The sequence below is a fragment of the Narcine bancroftii genome, chromosome 9 (genome assembly GCF_036971445.1).
Source record: "Narcine bancroftii isolate sNarBan1 chromosome 9, sNarBan1.hap1, whole genome shotgun sequence".
Classification (NCBI taxonomy): Eukaryota; Metazoa; Chordata; class Chondrichthyes; order Torpediniformes; family Narcinidae; genus Narcine; species Narcine bancroftii.
In genome coordinates this window covers 73,831,504-73,850,002 of record NC_091477.1, presented here as the reverse complement: position 1 = coordinate 73,850,002, position 18,499 = coordinate 73,831,504, and the positions used below count along the sequence as shown (strand labels likewise).

The 18,499-nt window shown below is 46.8% G+C and overlaps 1 protein-coding gene across 14 annotated transcripts in view; it reads left to right on the top strand.

Moving 5' to 3' along the window:
- LOC138742284 (ephrin type-B receptor 1) overlaps nucleotides 1–18,499 on the top strand; it is a 507,783-nt gene that overhangs the window by 317,538 nt on the left and 171,746 nt on the right. For 12 of the 14 annotated variants that reach the window (XM_069896471.1, XM_069896465.1, XM_069896467.1 and 9 more), the window contains one exon: nucleotides 8,906–9,241. In XM_069896471.1, the coding sequence (XP_069752572.1) occupies nucleotides 8,906–9,241 (336 nt within the window). Of the gene's footprint in view, nucleotides 1–8,905; nucleotides 9,242–10,051; nucleotides 10,299–11,519; nucleotides 11,608–18,499 lie in introns of those variants that run through there. The other 2 variants (XM_069896477.1, XM_069896478.1) reach the window with 2 other exon arrangements.

The following is an 18,499-nucleotide window of genomic DNA, read 5'->3' as shown; positions in this document are numbered from 1 at the left end:
AATGGTTCTTACAAGTTTTATGGTTATTGTTCCTGAGACCCACATTCATGTTTTTAATTCAGTTTAACCCTGAATTGTTCTTCGCGCTTGACACCAAATCTTTGTAAAATGTATTAGTCTACCTTTGCAAATAGATTAAGATGCAGAAAATAAATGTGAGATCTTACTGCCACAGTCGCCCTTCTCTGTCATCAGTAATAAGAAGAGAGGATCACAGCACAGGAACAGGCCCCTTTGGCCCACATATCTGTGCTGAAACTCTTCTGCTGATACATGATTCCCATCTCTCGATTTCCTGCAAATTCATGAGTCTGTCTCAAAGCCTCTGAAGCACTACTACTGGGTTTGTTTCCGCTGCTACTCTGGCCAGTCCATTCCAGGCACCCACCACTCACTGTTTAAAAACTTGTCCCGCACATCGCTATTAAACAACTTCTGCCTCACCTGAAATAATTACCCCAGGGGAATAGATTCTGACTGCCTACTCTATCAATGCCTCTCATAATTTTATAAAACTACTATCTGGTCTCCCCTCAGCCTCTGACACTATGGAGAAAGCAACCTGTGCCAATAACTCATACCTTCTGAACTAGGCAGCATCCTGCCCTCTCTCTTTCCCTCATCCCTCTTTCTCCCTTCCTCCAGTTCCTGTCCCTTCTCCTTTCTTTCGCAGCACTCTGCCTTCTCCCCAAACACCTCAACTTCTCTCCTCCCACCAGTACCCACATGCTACCCTGTGCTCCTCTCCCTTCTCCCCCCACCCCCATCTTTTTAATCTACCGGATTTCCGAGACTCCCGAAGAAGGGTTCAGGTCTTACTTCCTGTGGACGTGATGTGACCTGCTGAGTTTTTCCAGCATTCTTGTAACCTTTTCCAAAGCCTCCACGTCCTCCCTGTGATCAGGTGACCAGAATTGCACACGGTATGCCAAATGAAGCTTAACTAGATAGTTATATAACTGCTGAAAGTTGTTGGAAGCTGCTATGGATAGAGAAACAGTCCGCGTTTCAGAAGTGGGACCATTCAATGTGAGTTTATTGTCATATACATACCCAATGTACAGATTCTTAATTGCTGCAGCCAAAACAGGTAGCTGATATACACCAATTACAACTGTAAATGACCACAAACAGGAACGAGATAAACACTGTTAAGTCATGTTAGAAAAAAGGTGACATCTCTGTCCGTAAGCAGATATTTTGGTTGTCCTGGGATAGTTAATGGTCAGGGTTAGGGTTATATGGAGGGGTTCAACAGTCTGATAGGTGTTGGATAAAAATTGTTACTGTTCTTTAGCCGAGAGCAGCGAGGGAAGATTGTGACCTGGTGGTGGGGGTTCTTTGTGATGTTGGCTGCCCTCTTGAGGCAGAACCTCACATAGATGTCGGCAATGAATGGGAGGTCGGTCGGTCGGTGCCTGACTTGGGCCAGCTTCTTGCCACTTTCTGCAGCCTTTTGCATTCCCGGGCACCTGAGTGCACAAGTCAGGCGGTGATGGAACCTGCAGACCTAGAGATTTGGCCCTGCAACATGCCAAATCTGCTCAGACCTTTTAGAAAATAGAAATGATGGTGTGCCATCTTCAGGGTTGCATCGATTTACTGGCTGGAGGAGAGAACTTCTGATACGTGGACGCCCAGGAACTCATCAGGACTGAGAGCAGAAACAACAGATTTGTTGTAGGTAGCAGCAAAGATGATAGAGGGACGGGTAGAACATGGGGGATATCTCTGAAAGGGTGAGACCAAATGACTTAATGCAGCAGTTAAGCAACAGTTAAACTCAGATTAGGCTTCGTTGTCTGTGAAATAGGCTGCTGTGTGACAGGCTCCAATATTTAACTCATAAGTAAAACACAAAAGTCTCCAGACACCATGGTTGAAGTCATCGGGAGAAGCGGAGAGATCTGCAGTCAATTTAACTCAAATTTAGAGGCACTGAAGTAAAAGAACTCGCCTTCCCCTTTGTCCTAAAATTCCATTGGCATCACTGGGGCTTCAAATATTGTTGCATTTTCGGAAGGAACTGGCAGTTAGTATTCCACACTTGACCACACATGGACACAGGCTCAGAATTTACGCTGATTAAACAGCTGCACCCTGTTACGTCCCTTTAACATCGATTGAAATGAATGTTTGTGAGATCGATTATCATTCAATTAACGTGGGCAAGAAAGGAAGACCCTAATGAGAACCAGAATTGATCATGTCATCATTGAAGTTCAATGACACCCAACCTGAAGACTATCACCAATGAGAGTTGTCTTGTATTTCCTCAGGGGGAGGTATAGGTCATTAACAGGAGGTGTCTGGGTGTTTCGACAGAGGGAGGTACGGTGACCGGGTGATTCATCCATCTCTGAGCTCAGCTATTACACGGGCTTCACTGCCCTCTCTTCTCTGGCAGGCAGCCCATGGAGGCGGACAGTCTCCATCTTACAAAGTATTCCTGTAGTTTGCATAATTGCCGCAATTTGAAAATTATTATGTCCATTTGCTGGAGTTGTTGAGCAAAACAAATCAATCTTGTGCCAAAATCGCAGACGTACCAGTCTATCCATCAGGGTGACTGAGCGTCAAAGATGCAGACTGGCTCCTCGTAACTTCAGCCGCCTCAACTGGATCTGGCCAGAGTGATATCGATAAATCCCGAGTTGCAATCTGGCCAGGGACTCAGCTGCTCCTGTGTCCCTGGTCCAAGGCCCTGGGCTTGCATTTTAGGCTTCAGCTGCTCAATCGTTGAGAACACTATGGGAATGTGCCTCGAGTTCAGGTTTATTGTCACACACCTCAAAGTGCAGCGATAGAGGTTGTTTTGAAAACCGTTCATCATACACATAGTACAACCTTACAGAAGATGCAGAGTTACAGATTATTCAGTGCGGAGCCGCATAACTTTGCAACCAGGAGTCTGATAATGACAAGCAAGAGACACTGCAGAAAAATGGAACGACGCACAAATTGCTGGAGGAACCCAGCACGTCAGGCAACGTCCATAGATAGTCAACATTTCAAACCCAAACCCTTCATCAAGAATCCAGAGGAAGGGTTTCGAACCAGTACTTTGATTATCTATTGCCTTCTATAGATGCTGCCTGACCTGCTGAGTTCCTCTGGCATTCTGTGGGAGAGAAGGAGGAGGTGCAAGATCTCACACTCATGAATATACTTCTGGATGATAGGATCGAGTCTTTTAATTTGCCGGCTACTTTTACAAGGCATTGGGAGTTATAAATGGAGCAGCAAGAGGAGGCTGTGACCAGGGTGGTGGGGGCCCATTAGGATTGAACCCAAGTTACTGGCATGGTGAAGTAGCAGCTTCCATCGCCACACACTATGCCACCTTGAACTGACTTACAGAGCTGACCAAGGCTTCTAAATTAGATCAACCAACATTGGAGGTGCATATTGCTGGAAGTTAAATCTCGGTCCAGTTCTTTGCGCTTGTTAATGACTCTCACTGCAGTCGGAAGGAGAGCAAGCTTTCCACATCCAGGGTATTTAAATTCCCTGATGTTTCCAATCTGAGAAAGCTCAGAGAGATTAATCTGCAATTCTTGTAAGAGGTGATAACCATACTTCTCGTCTATCAGAAAAGGCCAAAATAAAAATACTTTGTATCATATGTGCAGGCACATTTAACAGGCTACACTGGGTATTTTTATCGACTAAATGTGAGCAAAATTTGCCGCGAAGTTTCATTGAGTGCAGCAAAACTAAAATAATGGTGGTTGTGTTGCTATGTGTAGCTTTGGCGTGGTATTTACTATGTTGGAAGTGATTCTTAATACCACTCTCAGCATTTAGAAGTTTTGAAAAAATCTAGGCCCACATCAAGATTTTTAAAAAATCTCGGTCCAGAAAGCGTACAGGAGAGAGATAGATCAGCTCGTTGAATGGTGTAATGGCAACAACCTTACGCTCAACGTTAGCAACATCGAGGAGATGATTGTGGACTTCAGGAGGAAGTCAGGGGCACACGACCCAGTACTCATCGAGGGCTCAGTAGCTGAGAGGGTCAAGGACTTCTAATTCTTGGGTGTCAACATTTCCGAGCATCTGATGTCAACAAAGAAGGCTCACCAGCGGTTATACTTTGTGAGTTGACTGTCACCCAAGAAACCTCTACAGGTGTACTGTGGAGAGCATTCTGGCTGGTTGCATCACTGCCTGGTATAGAGGTGCCAATTCTCAGGACAAGAATAAACTCAAGAGGGTTTTTAACTCGGCATGCCACATCACAGGCACCAGACTTCACTCCATCGGGGATGTCTACATGAGGCGTTGTCTTAAAAAAGCAGCCTCTATCCTCAAAGACCCCCACCACCCAGGCCATGCCCTCTTCACTCTGCTACCATCAGGAAAAAGGTGCAGGAGCCTAAAGACAAGCACTCAGCGGCACAGAACAGCTTCTTCCCCGCTGCCATCATATTCCTGAGTAATCACTGAACCAAAGATACTGCCTTACTTTTCATGCACTATTAATTTTACTTTTTTTATGTAGTAATTTTGTAAGATAGTTATAATATGAACGTTTACTCTCTGATGCTGCCACAAAACACCAAATTTCATGACTTATTCATGATAATAAATTCTGATTCTGACATCTGAAGTGGGGGGCAGCAGCAGGCACAGAGGAAGAGACTGAGTAGGACCCTGCAGCCCAGGGATGGATAGGCTGTGTATACTTGGAGAGAGGGTGTATTCGATCTGGCTCACTGGTCTTCAGGCCTCACCCTGTCCAGTTGGGAGTGCCTGGCCTCAGAAATACCTGGCAGCTGAAGGGAAGGGAGATCAGCTCTGAGCATGGACGTAGTAGGTGGCCTCGATAGCATCAGGTTGCAGAGAGGGGCGGCATGTCTTGGCCTTCTGCATTCCATCGTGGCCCAGCTGCCCCACAACACAGCAAATGGTGGGAACTGGGATGGGTCTGGAGCCTCAGGAGGGATAAACACCCACGTGTGGGATCAGGCCTCTGATCTGGGCCCCGAGTTGATGGATGTGGGTACTTGATCCCTGTGGATCAAGAGATCAGTAGATACATGTGCACCTAAGGGTCCTGAGCTCTCTTTTGTTCCTCAGGAAAGGCAGCATAAAGTGAACGTTTGCCGTCTACTTCCAGGTTCAAGGAGGCATAGAGGGCAAAGATTTAAAAGGACCTGAGGGCAACTTTTTCACAGAAAGAATAATAGGTATGTGGAATTAGGTGCCACAGGAAGCTATAGAAGTGAATATAGTTACAACATTTAAAAGAGATTTAGACAGGTGCACGTATCAGAAAGTTGAGAGGAATACAGTCTAAATGTGGGTAAGTTTTTCAGTTGAAAAATCAGGTCAGCGTGGATGAGTTGGGCCAAAGTCTCTGTGCTGTCTAACGCTATGACTCTAATTCTAGATCCAATGCCCCCTCCCACCGAGTAGCTGATTTTAGAATGTGAGGGCATAGGTGTCAGGTGAGAAGGGGGATACTTAAGAGGGACCTGAGGTGCCAACGTTTCACTCTGAGGGCAGTCCGTATCTGGAACATGCTACCAGAGGACGTTATAGCAGTGTGTGCCATTACGACATCGAATGGGGGGGGGGAAGGAGAAAAAAAACATTTGGACAGATCTATGGATAGGAAGGGTTTTGAAGGACAGGGACCAAATGCTGCAAATGGGACTAGCTCGGTATGCTTGCATGGCCAGCATGGATGTTGGGGCTGAAGGGCCTGTTCCGTGCTGTGTGAATCCATTATGCTGAATCAGCAAAATATTTCCAAATCAGATGGAGGATGACTTGGGAGAAGTGCAGGAGGTGGCGTTTCCTTGTGTCGGTGACTTTCGTGGAGGATGCCTATGTGAGGAGATACAGTTGTGCCTCTCCATCACCACACTGTCACCTTCCATGGTTAACAGAGCAGCCCCAAACCTTGATCCTGTGGAGGCTGATGAGTACATTTCCTCCACACCTTCTCTGATGAACTCTTAAGTGCGTTCTTTGGGAATGTATGTATCTGCGGTTTCACAAGATAGCAGTGAGCTGGGGAGTTTGCCAGTGAGGCAGTCGTGAAAAGTCTCTGAAAGTCCCCAGGATCGGTCTGTCCTGAGAGTGGCTGTTGCATCCATTCCATAGAGTTGCCATCAGATTCAGCCCAGCCAGTCCATATAGATTTATAAATAATTTGGATATACAGCATGATAAAAGGCCATTTCTGCCCACGAGCCTGTGTTGCCCAATTGACCCACAACCCCCGGTACATTTCAAAAGGTGGGAGGAAGCCGGAGACCTCCCGGGGAAAACTCACACAGACATGGGGAGTACGTACAAACTCCTTACAGACAGTGAGGATTCGAAGCCTGGTCCGGATTGCTGGCACAGTAACATCCTTGTGTTTACTGCTTCACTAACTATATTGCCCTGTCACAGGAACATTTGTGTTCCTGACGATACCCATGCTTTGCATGCGTGCTAATGTATTTGATGAGATTTACTTTAAGTTCATCTGTATCATTTAATTCATGTTTCTCATCCTGCCTAACATCTAACTCCCGAGATTGCTTCATGTAGAGCCACATGATTGGATGTGCAGAGCCATCTGTCCAGCGTGACAGATTGCCGTAACCTGGCATAGTGCCACACTCTCCTTCACTGCAAGCGACATATCTGGGTTAGGCCAGTGCTGATGAATCACTCGAGCTTTCCTCTCGAGGCCGTGACGTCATCTCACTCCACTGGAGTGTGAAATGACACATGGCACACCAGTGGACCCTGTGGGCCTCTGCCTGGCTCTGTGTGCTCCAATGGATGTTGCAACCTGCTGAACAGTCCTCACTAAATACATCCACTGAAGTTAAGACAGCAATGCCGATTAGTGCAAGGACCCGTGTTCCCACAGCATCATTCTGTGTGTTCTCCCACCTCAACCATCATTCATCCACTTCCCCTGTATTCTATATGCACTGCCGACAATTCCATCTTTCCAACCATCTATTCATCCTCCTGTGCATTTCCCTCCGCACCTATTGCATGCCAACCATTATCTGTCCCTCTATTAAGCTGTTGTGCTTCATATTTGTGTTAATTATTCTATCTCTGTTCTCCTTTCTATCAATTGTTCACTCTGACCACAGATTGCTCAACTCCACATTTTAATCTGTTCACCCATTTTCCCCACTTTCTACCCCTTTTTTTCTTTACACCCCCCCGCCCCACTGCGGTCATTGTTACCTTCTCCAGCTACTTTCTCACTGTGTGACTGTTCTACCTTCTCCCCATTCTCTCTCTGGGTGCAGATCTCAGCTGTATTGTTTAAGCTCTGGGTGGCTGGATTAAACCCCCACCCCCCCCCCCCCCCCCGCAAGCCAGGCGGTTGCAACGCAGCCGAAACACTGAGGAATTGCGGAGTTGTTGCCTGAGTTTTGTCCCAATAGAACCGATCCAGCAAAACTATTGTCATTTTGCCGAGACCCCCCCCCCCCCCCCATTTTTTTTTTGGAAAGAAACCTAGAGGGTTAAGGGTATGAGGCAGGGAAAACGTGGATTGGTGTGGAGTAAGTTTACATAGATTGGCCTAACATCATGGGCCGAAGGCCTGAACTAAGCTGTAATGTTTTAAGTTGATAACTGTCAGCAAGGTGATAGGAGTGAACCCAGAGTAGACGTGGATTCATGGAGACATTACACCTCAAGATTCTCCAATACTTACTCCATACGTGGTCTGAGTTTCAGAGATAATTTCTAAATTTGAGATATGGCGTGGTAACAGGCCCTCCAGCCCACAAGCTGGCTCCACCCTCATCCACCCATGTGACCAATTCACCTACAAATCCCATGCATCGTTGGATCATGGGAGGAAACCCATGTGGTCGCGGGGAGAATGTACAAACTCCTTACGGACAACACCTGATTCGTACCCCAGTCACTGCCGCTGTAAACAGCGCATGCATTAACCATGAGAGCCCTCAGACCTTAAACAGAAAAGCTGCAGATGCCGGGGTTGAGGACTGGAGAATCTCAGCTGATCACGCAGCATCCATAGGAGGTAAAAGCCGGTTAGTGTTTCAGGCCTGAACCCTTTCATCAGGAGTGTTTAAAGGAGGAGGAGAGGGGAAGGGCACAAGCTCACAGGTAAGAGGTATTAGGTGGAAAGGTGGGCGGGGAGCAAGGTCGGCGTCAGCGGGAACAGAAATGAGGCGCCTGTCTGCACGAGGTCCTGTGCCCCCTATATGCTTGCGGCCATTGCTCACAGTCAGAACCGCACCCACCCACGTCACTAGCGCGTGCCAATCGTCACTGGTGTCTAGCTTGACGCACATTAATGACTCGCCACGCAATAAAAGCAGCGCTTTCAGCTGCTACGTTGGAGGGACGGAGGAGGTTAGCAATCACGCAGCGGGTAGGTACCAGGATCCACCAGCAACACCCCCCCCTCACCTCCATTCTGCTGAGCAACTTTACAAATGGTAGACTCTGCACTCCCCAATCCATGACCCTAATGCGCCCCACTAACACTCATTCTGCCGCCGACCCCAGAGGAGAGAAGAGGAAGAAGCTGAGAATTGGTGTGAGAAGAGGGCAGAGGACTACCTCGGGGGGGGGGGGGGCAGGGAGGGGAGAGAAGTGGGGTAGCTCTGTGACAAAAGATTAGAAGCTCACCACCCCTTTCTCCCTCCTCTCCTCTCCTCCTCCCACATTTCCCTGCCTTTCCATTCAGACCTTTTCTCTTTTTTTTACTCCTGATGAAGGGCCCAGTTTACCTTTTACTTCCTCTGGATGTTGTGTGACCCCTCATTAATATCCTGAAGGGTGGGGGCCGCCACTCAACAGGCGCCTCACCTGTGAACATTAAAACATTAAGCATGTTTATGCCTGTGCTCAGTTTGTGTTCAGGCCACCTCATGACCTTCTGCCTTCCACTTTGCAGGTGTCCCATCTGGCCCACGCAACGTGATATCCAGCGTGAATGAGACCTCCATCATCCTGGAGTGGCACCCCCCACGCGACGTGGGGGGCCGCGACGATGTCATGTACAACATCATCTGCAAGAAGTGTCACAACCACCGTAAGATGTGCACCCGCTGTGACGAGAACGTGGAGTTTGTGCCCAGGCAGTACGGCCTGACCGAGACCAGGGTGTTCATCAGCAGTCTCTGGGCTCACACGCCGTACACCTTCGAGATTCAGGCCGTCAACGGAGTCTCGGGCAAGAGCACCTTCTTTCCACAACACGTGTCGGTGAACGTGACTACCAATCAGGCTGGTAGGTAACCCTTGTCCCTTTTACGATCGTGGGGTGCAGGTGTTTTATTGACCGTCCCAGTACTGTCCCATTTCACCCATAGAACAGCACATATCTCCTGAGTCCATTATGAAGAGATGGGTTTGTAAAGACTCCAGTCCTTTCATAGCTACAATTTACTGGAAGCAGTTTACTTGTATTTCAAATCCACTTTATTAAAATCCTCAGAACTTTGGATCAATGGTCCAGTCACTTCAGCACGTACCTCTTCTCAAATTTCCACCTTGCCAAATCATCATCCCTTTGCATTATTCCTTGTGATCATTCTTCGACAAAGATATGCTGCTCACAGATTTCATGGTCTGAGAGATTGAGTCGCCTTGGACTGTACTCGCTCGAAGAATGAGAATCCTATAAAATTACGAAAGGGGTGGAGGAGATAGAGGCACGACGGCTGTTTCCACTGGTGGATGAGATTAGAACAAAGGGACAGGGGCCTCAAGATTTGGGGGAGTAGATTTCAGACAGAGATGGGGAGGAACTGCTTCTTCCAGGAAGTAGTGAAGACACAGTTAGATTTCTGCATAGCAAGGGAATTATCGGTTGTGGGGGGAAAAAGGATGGTGAGTCCACTGCGAGATCAGCAGTGATCTTATTGAATGACGGAGCAGGCTTTACGGTCCAGATGGTTGACTCCTGGTCCGATGTTCTTGTATCACTCTGCACTCTTGTGAATGGACACTCATTGCTCAACCTTGTGCTGCGTTCCATCCTATTCATGATAGTAAAGCAATGTTCTCCAAACCAATCTCCTCTGCACCCTCTCTAAAGCTTCCACATCCTTTCTGTAATGAGATGGCCAGAACTGGACACAGTACTCCCGAGTGTGAAGTAAGAATGTGAACGATGACTGATACAGTTGCTTTGCTGGGAGCTAGCATGGACTGAATGGGCTTAAGGGTCCTCTTCTGTGTCGTAGTAAGTCAGCCAGCACAGAAGCTCCTTCGTTATCGTTTAGATTCAACAAACCTGCTGGTTCAAACTAGAACAAAGTATCCAGAGGAACTCCATGCGTAAATTGCACATCTCTTGAATATTAAAGCATTTGAAATGCCGTTTTGATTATTGCAATCTGTCGAATAATAATCTTTGAGCTCGTGTTTTCATTTGACAGAGGTTCTATTTATTTCAAATTACATACTGCAAGGCAAGGGGATAAGTGTGATTTACCTCACTTCACACAATCCTAATAAACCTGTCCTGACCCCAAAACCCAGCCAATTTATTGCTGAGCTCACACAAGCATCTAATGAATGTGCAGAGATGTGTGAGGAGATGTAGCAGCGTGGGATTCATGTCAACTGATTGTTACTGGGAAAAGAAAGGTTGTTTCCTTAATGAGTCGAATTCCTAGTTACTGGCTCCACTTGACGTGATGTCCCTCTGTAAATGAGCAAGAGCATGTTCACACCACAGATTGAGCACTGGGAGTCAAGTGCAGAGGTGAGACAATTGAAATTGGCTTCGGACGTCTCAGCACAGCTGCTTGGTGTCATATAGTTAGTTGATGGCTGGTGAAATAGGTGTGTGACTGGAGGAAAGGATATTTCTATCAGCACTTCTTTCTCGACTTAACAAGATGGAAGAATTTGGCATTTGAGAGCGCCCACTCACTCTTGATCACTGTCAAGTGCCCATCACAATCCTTCTGGAGTTGGTGAAGCCTTGCGCCTGTGCTCTGCAGTGAACACGGGCAATGATGATCTCCGTTGACAGCTTAGCCGCCAAGGTCCGTGTTAAACATCCAGTGGTCATTTACAGTGAAGGGGTTTGATCTTGGGGCCAGAGGGACGACTGAGAGTGGAGGAGGACCTGTGAGTAAAAGACATCCCACCCCCCCTGCCCCCACCTCCACCACCAAGGTTGTTTCAAACAGAAATGCACAAGTGCTGGACAAACTCATCAAGCACCGTCAACGGAAAGCAAGAGATAATCGATGTTTTGGGCTTAAACCCTCCATCTGGAATGAATGCTGGGGTCCCCCAGCATTTTGTGTGCTTCTCCAGCAACTGCAGTCTCTCTTGTTTGCCTCCTTTGGGTTAATCCACTGCCAGGTCTCTTCGAGGGATGCCTATCCTGAAGATTTACTCCTCTCTTCAACAGGAGTGCTGTGAGAGCCCTCTTCACTGGCCCTCCTTCTCTGATCATGGCCCCTTTTTTACCAAGGTTCCAATTTCCGATTTATTGTTAGAGTATGTACATGACCTCACATTCAACCCTGAATTTATTTTCCCTGCAGGTGAGGCAGAATTACCACTTATTGATAATTTAGAAAAATACTGTACACAATGTACACATGGAAACAAATAAAGAAAAATATACAGATGAAGAAATGTAAATAAACTGACTGCAAAACAAATGAGTCTCTGATTGAGTTTGCCGTTGCGGAGTCTGATGGTGGAGGGGTAGCAGCTGTTCCTGAACCTGGTGGTGCGAGTCTTGTGGCACCTAGATCTCTTTCCTTATGGCAGCAGTGAGAACAGAGCGATGGCTGGGTGCTGAGGATTCTTGATGATGCTGCTGCTCTCTGCTGGCAATGTTCCCTGTAGATGTTCTCGATGGTGAGGAGGGTTTTCCCTGTGATGTCCTGTCAGCCATTCTCTCTCTCTCTCTCTCTCTCTCTCTCTTTCTCAATCAAAGGGGCAATCAATCTACTTGCATGTCATTAGAGTGTTAGAGGAAACCAGAGCATCAGAAGGAAATCCAGGGTAGGGAAAAGATATGCAAACTCCTCACAGATGGCGCCCAAGATCAGCATCGAATCTTGGAACTGTGAGACAGCTGCATTACCTGCTGCACTTGACCAGCAGAATTCATAACCTACTTAGGTTCTGTATAGCAACAAGGAGCCCAGAAGCTTATCATTTAATGAAGCCACCATCTGCTTACCACAAATCCACTGTGCAGACTTAGAAGTAGATATTGAGCTGCTCACCTACTGGGAGATTCCCATGTGTCGAGTTTGCCACATTGGAATGGTTCCAAACATCATCAGGATCCTTCATGCCAGGGTAATGTTGAGATGTTTTTTAATAGTGGGGCTGTCACGATCGAGGGACTGAGTTTTCTGTCATTTAAAACCAAGGATACATAGACATTTCTGCTCACAGAGGGTAGTGAGTCTCTGTGCTCTGGAGAGTTGCAGAGGAAGGATCGTTGAAGTGGAATCACACATCGAGCAAACAGGGCCTTCGGTGCAACTTGCCACGCTGACCAGATCGTCTCACCCTCACCAGTCCCACCTGCCTGCATTTGGCCAATATCCCTCTAAACCCATTTTATCCATGTGTCCATCCATATGTTTCTTAAACGTTATAATAAATGTTGTAACAATACCTGCCTCAACTACCTCCTCCAGCAGTTGGTTCCATACATCAACCACCCTCTGTGTAAAAGAAGTTACCCCTCAGGTTCCTGTTTAATCTCTCCCCCATCTTCTGGTTCTCAACTCGCCTATTCTGGGCAAAGGACAGTGTTCACCGGATTGACTGATGAATTTTTGACAGATCAAGAAATTGGGAGCTCTGGAAACGTTGTGGCCGGGGATAGATCAGCCATGATCACGTTGAGCGGTGGGGTAGGTTTGAGGGGTCAAGTGGCCCTCCTCTCCTCTTATGTTCTGAATGAGAAAGGACAACATCATGGTGAAGTTTTAGTTTGGTGTGGACCAACAGAATACCCTGCTGCTGTTCCGTTTGTTTTGAAGTAAGTGTTGAAGGAGGCTATCATCCCAGTATTCCCGCAGGAGAGGGGTAGGTGTGCCATTCCCACCCCAACATTCTAAAGGGTTTTCATAGTAAACAGCATGTAATTTATTTCTAGCCTCATTCTCACTTTGGTGCTCTAACCTTACCCCTTCCTCACTTCAGCCCACAGTAGCAAGGATGGGGTAACATTGCAATGGTAAGTGCTTCAAAGCACTTTGCAAAATTAAGTTAAGACATGCAAATATCCTTGCTTTTCCAAGTGACGGTAAGCTGTTTTTTATTCCCTTGTCAATTTGTTGCTTTATTTAGAAACGAGGTGGGACAGCAGAGGAAGTTCTTTTCCTTGTCTCCCGTTGAAAGTGATGGTGACATCATGCCAACTCCAGCAACCTCCCTGGTTCTCGATTGTTCTATTCATGTTACACTCAGTCAGACTGTCTATTCTGAGAGCCTTGTATCTCCATGGTCCTGGGTATTGTATGAGTCATCTGATAGGATTTGCCTCTTTCTCCCTTGACTCGCTCAGTGTTGAGGGATGGGCGGGAGCCCAGGGTGGCTGCTCTTTTGTGCACAGTGAATTTTCAAAAGGAGCAATTGGCAGGATAGAGGCGAGCATAGAGTCTGCAGTTGCTGGGGACTGATACAATGAACTGAAGAAACTTTGACGTCGCAGTTAATGTAATGGCTTTACAGTGCCAGGATCGGGACTAGGGTTCGAATCCCACACTGTCCGTAAGGAGTTTGTACATTCTTCAGTTTCCTCCCACCATTCAAAATGTACTGGGGGCGTAGATTAATGGGGTGTACATTGGGTGATGTGGACCCATGGGCCGAAATGGCCTGTTACCGTGCTGTATGTCTGTTTTTTTTTAAATGAGGGAAAACGAGTCCGTGGAGGAGGCGTTTCATAGAAATTGGAGAAGATGATATTGATCAACTTCTCCGATTTCAGGTAGCAGCCATGAAGAGAGAAACAGAGGTAACTTCTCAGGTAACCTCAGATCTGTCATCAAAACCGGGAAAAGTTAAAACTCATGCGTGCTTTATTTTGCAGAGAAAGGTCGGGATTGGGTGGAGAGAAAAGGGGGAGTGTGTGCAACAGGGCAGAGAGAGAGACTGAATGACGGAGTGGGAGGGAGGGTTGTTGATCACTAGAGGAGCTGGGAATAGAGGAAAGGAATGAAAAAGGGAGTTGAGAGAGAGAGAGACAGAAAACGCCAAAAACATGAAATTTTGGAGGAACTCAGTGGATCAGACAGCATCCATGTAAAGCAAAAGATTGTCGACATTTTGGGCTGCAACCCTTCATCAGGAATAGCAAGGAAGAGGGCAGAAGCCCAAAAACAATGGTGGATTGAGGGAGAACAGGAGGGGCATGGGCTAGCAGTTGATAGGTGAATACAGGTCAGAGGGGAAAGAAGTGGGGGGGAAATTAGAAGTTTGGAGGTGATAAGAGGAAGGGGGCTGAGGAAGATGACCTCTGAAAGGAAAACAGTAGATAATGGAAAGAAGGGAAGGGATTGGGGAGCTGGAAAAAAAGAGGTGTGGGTGACGGGCAGGTAGAAAGGGTGGGGAAGGGGAAAGAGAAGGAGAAAGGGAGCCAAGTAGATCGGTCAAAGCAAGGTAGGGGGAGGGGAGTTAAGAAAATAAGGGGTGAGGGGAGAATACCAGAAATTAGAAAAGTCGATGTTGATGCCATCGGGCTGGAGAATGCCGAGAGGTGGTGTTCCTCTCATTTGCATGTGGTCATAAACAGTCTCATCAATATGAGAATGTGGGAGGAAGGGATGCAGGAACAGTGAAATAGAGAGCACAGTAATTATCAGAATAGAAATGACTGGAAAGAAATTGCCAGGCAAAGAAGTAGGAACACCGACAGACGACAGATCAACCAGGCTTAACAAACCTTCCTCACCCTCCCTCAACCAGTGACAAGGTCTACTCCCGATGTTGAGACTGGACGCATGCATTTGGTGGATCAGTTCGTTGAGTACCTTCACTCTGTCCACTACAATAGCAAGAACCTCCTAGTGGGCAACCACTTCAATTTCACACCCATTGCCACACCGACACGTCATCTTTGGCCACATGTACTTCCAAACTGAGGTCACCTGCAAATTGGAGGAACTCATCTAAAACACGTTGAGTACCCAGTATCCGAAAACCGAAAAGATCCAAAAACCAAACGTTTTTTAGCACTGACATGACATCACAAGTTGAAAAAAAAATTTGCGACCTGACTGGCCCACGTGGGCCTCTGATGCTCTGTTGGCACCAGTTTGGTAACACAGAGCTCTGACGTAGAAAGATATAGTTGAAAATAGCGAAAAGGCCTGTGGATACCACTATGGATGACAGCGATGAGAAAGCGTATATGCTTATCTATTGGTAGGTGACACTGGAGCAAATATTTGAAAAAGCCATCGAGAAGAATTTCTTGTGTTTGGTGTTTCATTTTCCTCTTTTGTAAGCAGAGGTCAAGTTTTCTTTCGGGAAGTACTAAACATTATTTTATGTGAACTCTACACTTGTGGTGTCATGTCGGCACTCAGAAAAGCCAGCCGCTGATTGTTGTTGCAGTTTTATCACTGGTACAGATATTCTGCTGATGAGACTGTGCTGCTTAATTCCATTGTTCCACGATCCGGAAAAACACCCAAAAACCGCAAACCGTCTGGTCCCAAGCGTTTTGGATACTGTACTGTATTCCAGCCAGGCAGCTTCAATATCAACATCCACAATTTCTGTTGACGCCCTCCCTGTCTTTTCTTCACCTCTCTGTCTCCTTACCTCCAGCTCCCCACCTCCTTCCCTTCCTTCTCCTATCAGAGAGCTACCCTTCCAGGTCCTCTCCCATCCTGCCCATCACTTCTCAGTTTCCATCCTGCCACCTGTATCCACTTATTACCTCTTGCCTGTTAGCCTGTGCTCCTCCTCCATCCCCTTTCTCCCTCCTCTCCACACCGGATCTGCCTGTGCTTCCAGATGCCCGATGCAAGGCCCAGGCCTGGAACGTTGGTTATCCTTTACTGCGTGATCTGTGAGTTTCTCGAGCATACTTGTGCTCTGCACCCAGCCAACTCCACTGCCTCTTGTGTCACACATTTTTCCATGGTCACTCACCCACCATTTCCTTTCTCATCATTTATCACATCTCTGGAACTCCAAACATGCCCAATTTTGAACTTTTTCCTAATTCTGATCATTGATCTGAAACATTGACCTTGTCTCTCTCTCTCTCTCCCTCTCTCTCTCTCTCTCTCTCTCTCTCTCTTTCTCTCTCTCTCTCTCTCTCTCTCTCTCTCTCTCTCTCTCTCCCCTCAAATATTTCCTGATCTACTGAGTGTTTCCAGCATTTTCTGTTTTTACCTCAGATCTCAGAGGCCTTACACTTTTAAGAGCAGTTGGGCCTGTTGAATCTTTGGGTCACAGAGCCAAAGAGTTGTTCCCCGTGTCCACTGCCTCCTCCCTCTAGCGCAGAGGATGCTGACTGTGTGCCAAGGAGCTTACCAAGGCACGGACGTCCTGGTGAAAAACCAATGGTAGGCCAGGATTGGGAGGGAGGGAGGAGGAATGACGGGGCCATGTACAGACAAATAGGAGGAGCTCAGGTAGACAACTTGGACGGCATGGACAAGTTGGGCCAAAGGTCCCGTTTCTGTGTTGTAAAGCCCTGATGCTCTTTGACTGTGTGACATAGTCATCATGGATTAAAAATATGAAGAGATTCAAAAACTGTTGGAACTTCTGAATGCTATTAAATTGAATATTAAATAAAATCAAATTAAAGAAGCATAAATAGATTAAAAAATTAAAACCAATTAATATTAAACAGCTTAATATAAAGTAACTTGCCCCTTCATGGTGAATGGAAAATGATCCTGGTGTTGGATATCTCCGAACACAGAGTGCTCACTGTTAGGGCGATTCAGCACTCATAAACCCAGAATCAGAGGCTGACCACAGCCTTGGACCCGCATAAATCTCCACAATTCTGAGGACACTATGTTGCTCAAGGGGGATAAATTATCTGAGGTTCCCCCCACCACTCAATATTTTGGGTATTGTGTCTGCAACAACTGAGGGAGAACTATCTTACTGACCCCTTTCACTGCTCTTGGCCCACAAGCCTGGTTGCAAGTGCTCCCTCCCCGGTGGACAGCAAGTCCTGCCCTCCCACCACCCTCCAGGTGCCAACTGTTCTCCGATCCCACCTCAGCTCCTCCAAGCAGCCTTCTGCTGGATTCAAGGTCAGTTGCTTTCCCGCTGCCCTCCAATTCAGATTTCCGATTTATCCTGAATAAAGCTCACAGTTGTAAAATAACATCGTTAAAAGAAGAAAGTCAGATGCTGGGGTGGAGTGCGGTATGCAAATGTGCTGGCGAAACTCAGCAGGTCACGCAGCATCCATACAAAGTAACGGTTAACCAGCGCTTCAGGCCTGGGGCCTTTGTCAGGTATAAACATGAACACGTGGGGGAAGGGAGAGGAGTACAGGCAAATAGGTAAGAGGTAATAGCTGGATGCAGGAGGGACGGTGGAAGAGAAAAAAGTTGAGAAGTGATTGGGGAAGAGAGCCAAGAGTCGCTCCCTGATTGGCCAAAAAAGGGTGTTGTCCTTATTAAATTCAAGCCAATCTCTCACTGTTACTCTGTGCCGTTTGATTCTGCAGCACTGGTGTATGGATAGACTCGCTGGATAGCTCGCAAAACAATAAACGAACTTGCCTCCAAGGAATACTATACAAATCTACGCCTCTGAGTTATAGGCCCCTCTTAGCCTCTGACCGGGCCCATAATAATTTTATTTAATTCAATTAAATGACTCCTCAGCCTCCTCTGTTCCAGTACTCTGGAGAAATGAAAAGCTCGCCCAGGAGTATGTAGCCAACGAGTTACCACGTTCCAAACTGTGCTGATAATCAGACTGCAAGTGAACAGAGTTCCATGGGGTGCTCCCAAACCTTCTAGATAGAACAAGAGCAGTTGAAGCAGGAAATAAAAGTCCTCTCACTTCTCTGCGTTCAATAAAATCATGCATTAATCACAGGGCCATTTTCCCCACTAACCCATTATCCCTTTATATCTAAAAATCTCTGATACTTTGTCCTCTGTGTGAAACTATTTCTTCTCATTGCAGCCACCTTCTTATCTCTGGTACTCAAGAGACCAGTCAAGGAAAACATTAACACTCTGTCTCCTTCCCTATCACTTCTCAGCTACCTTGCCACCTGCATCCACCTATTACCTCTTACTGGTTTGCCTGCACTCCTCTCTTCCCTTTCCCTTTGTAGACTAGATGCACCAATAAGGCTTTGTAACCTATAGCACCAAAGGAGACCATCACTGAAGTCAATGGCTTTATCATAGAACACTACAGCATAGAAACAGGCCCTTTGGCCCATCTACTCCATACTGAACCATTATTCTCACTAGTACTATTGACCCAGACCATGGCCCTTCATTCCTGTCCCGTCCACATTCTTTCAAATGTCAAAACTGAACCCTCATCC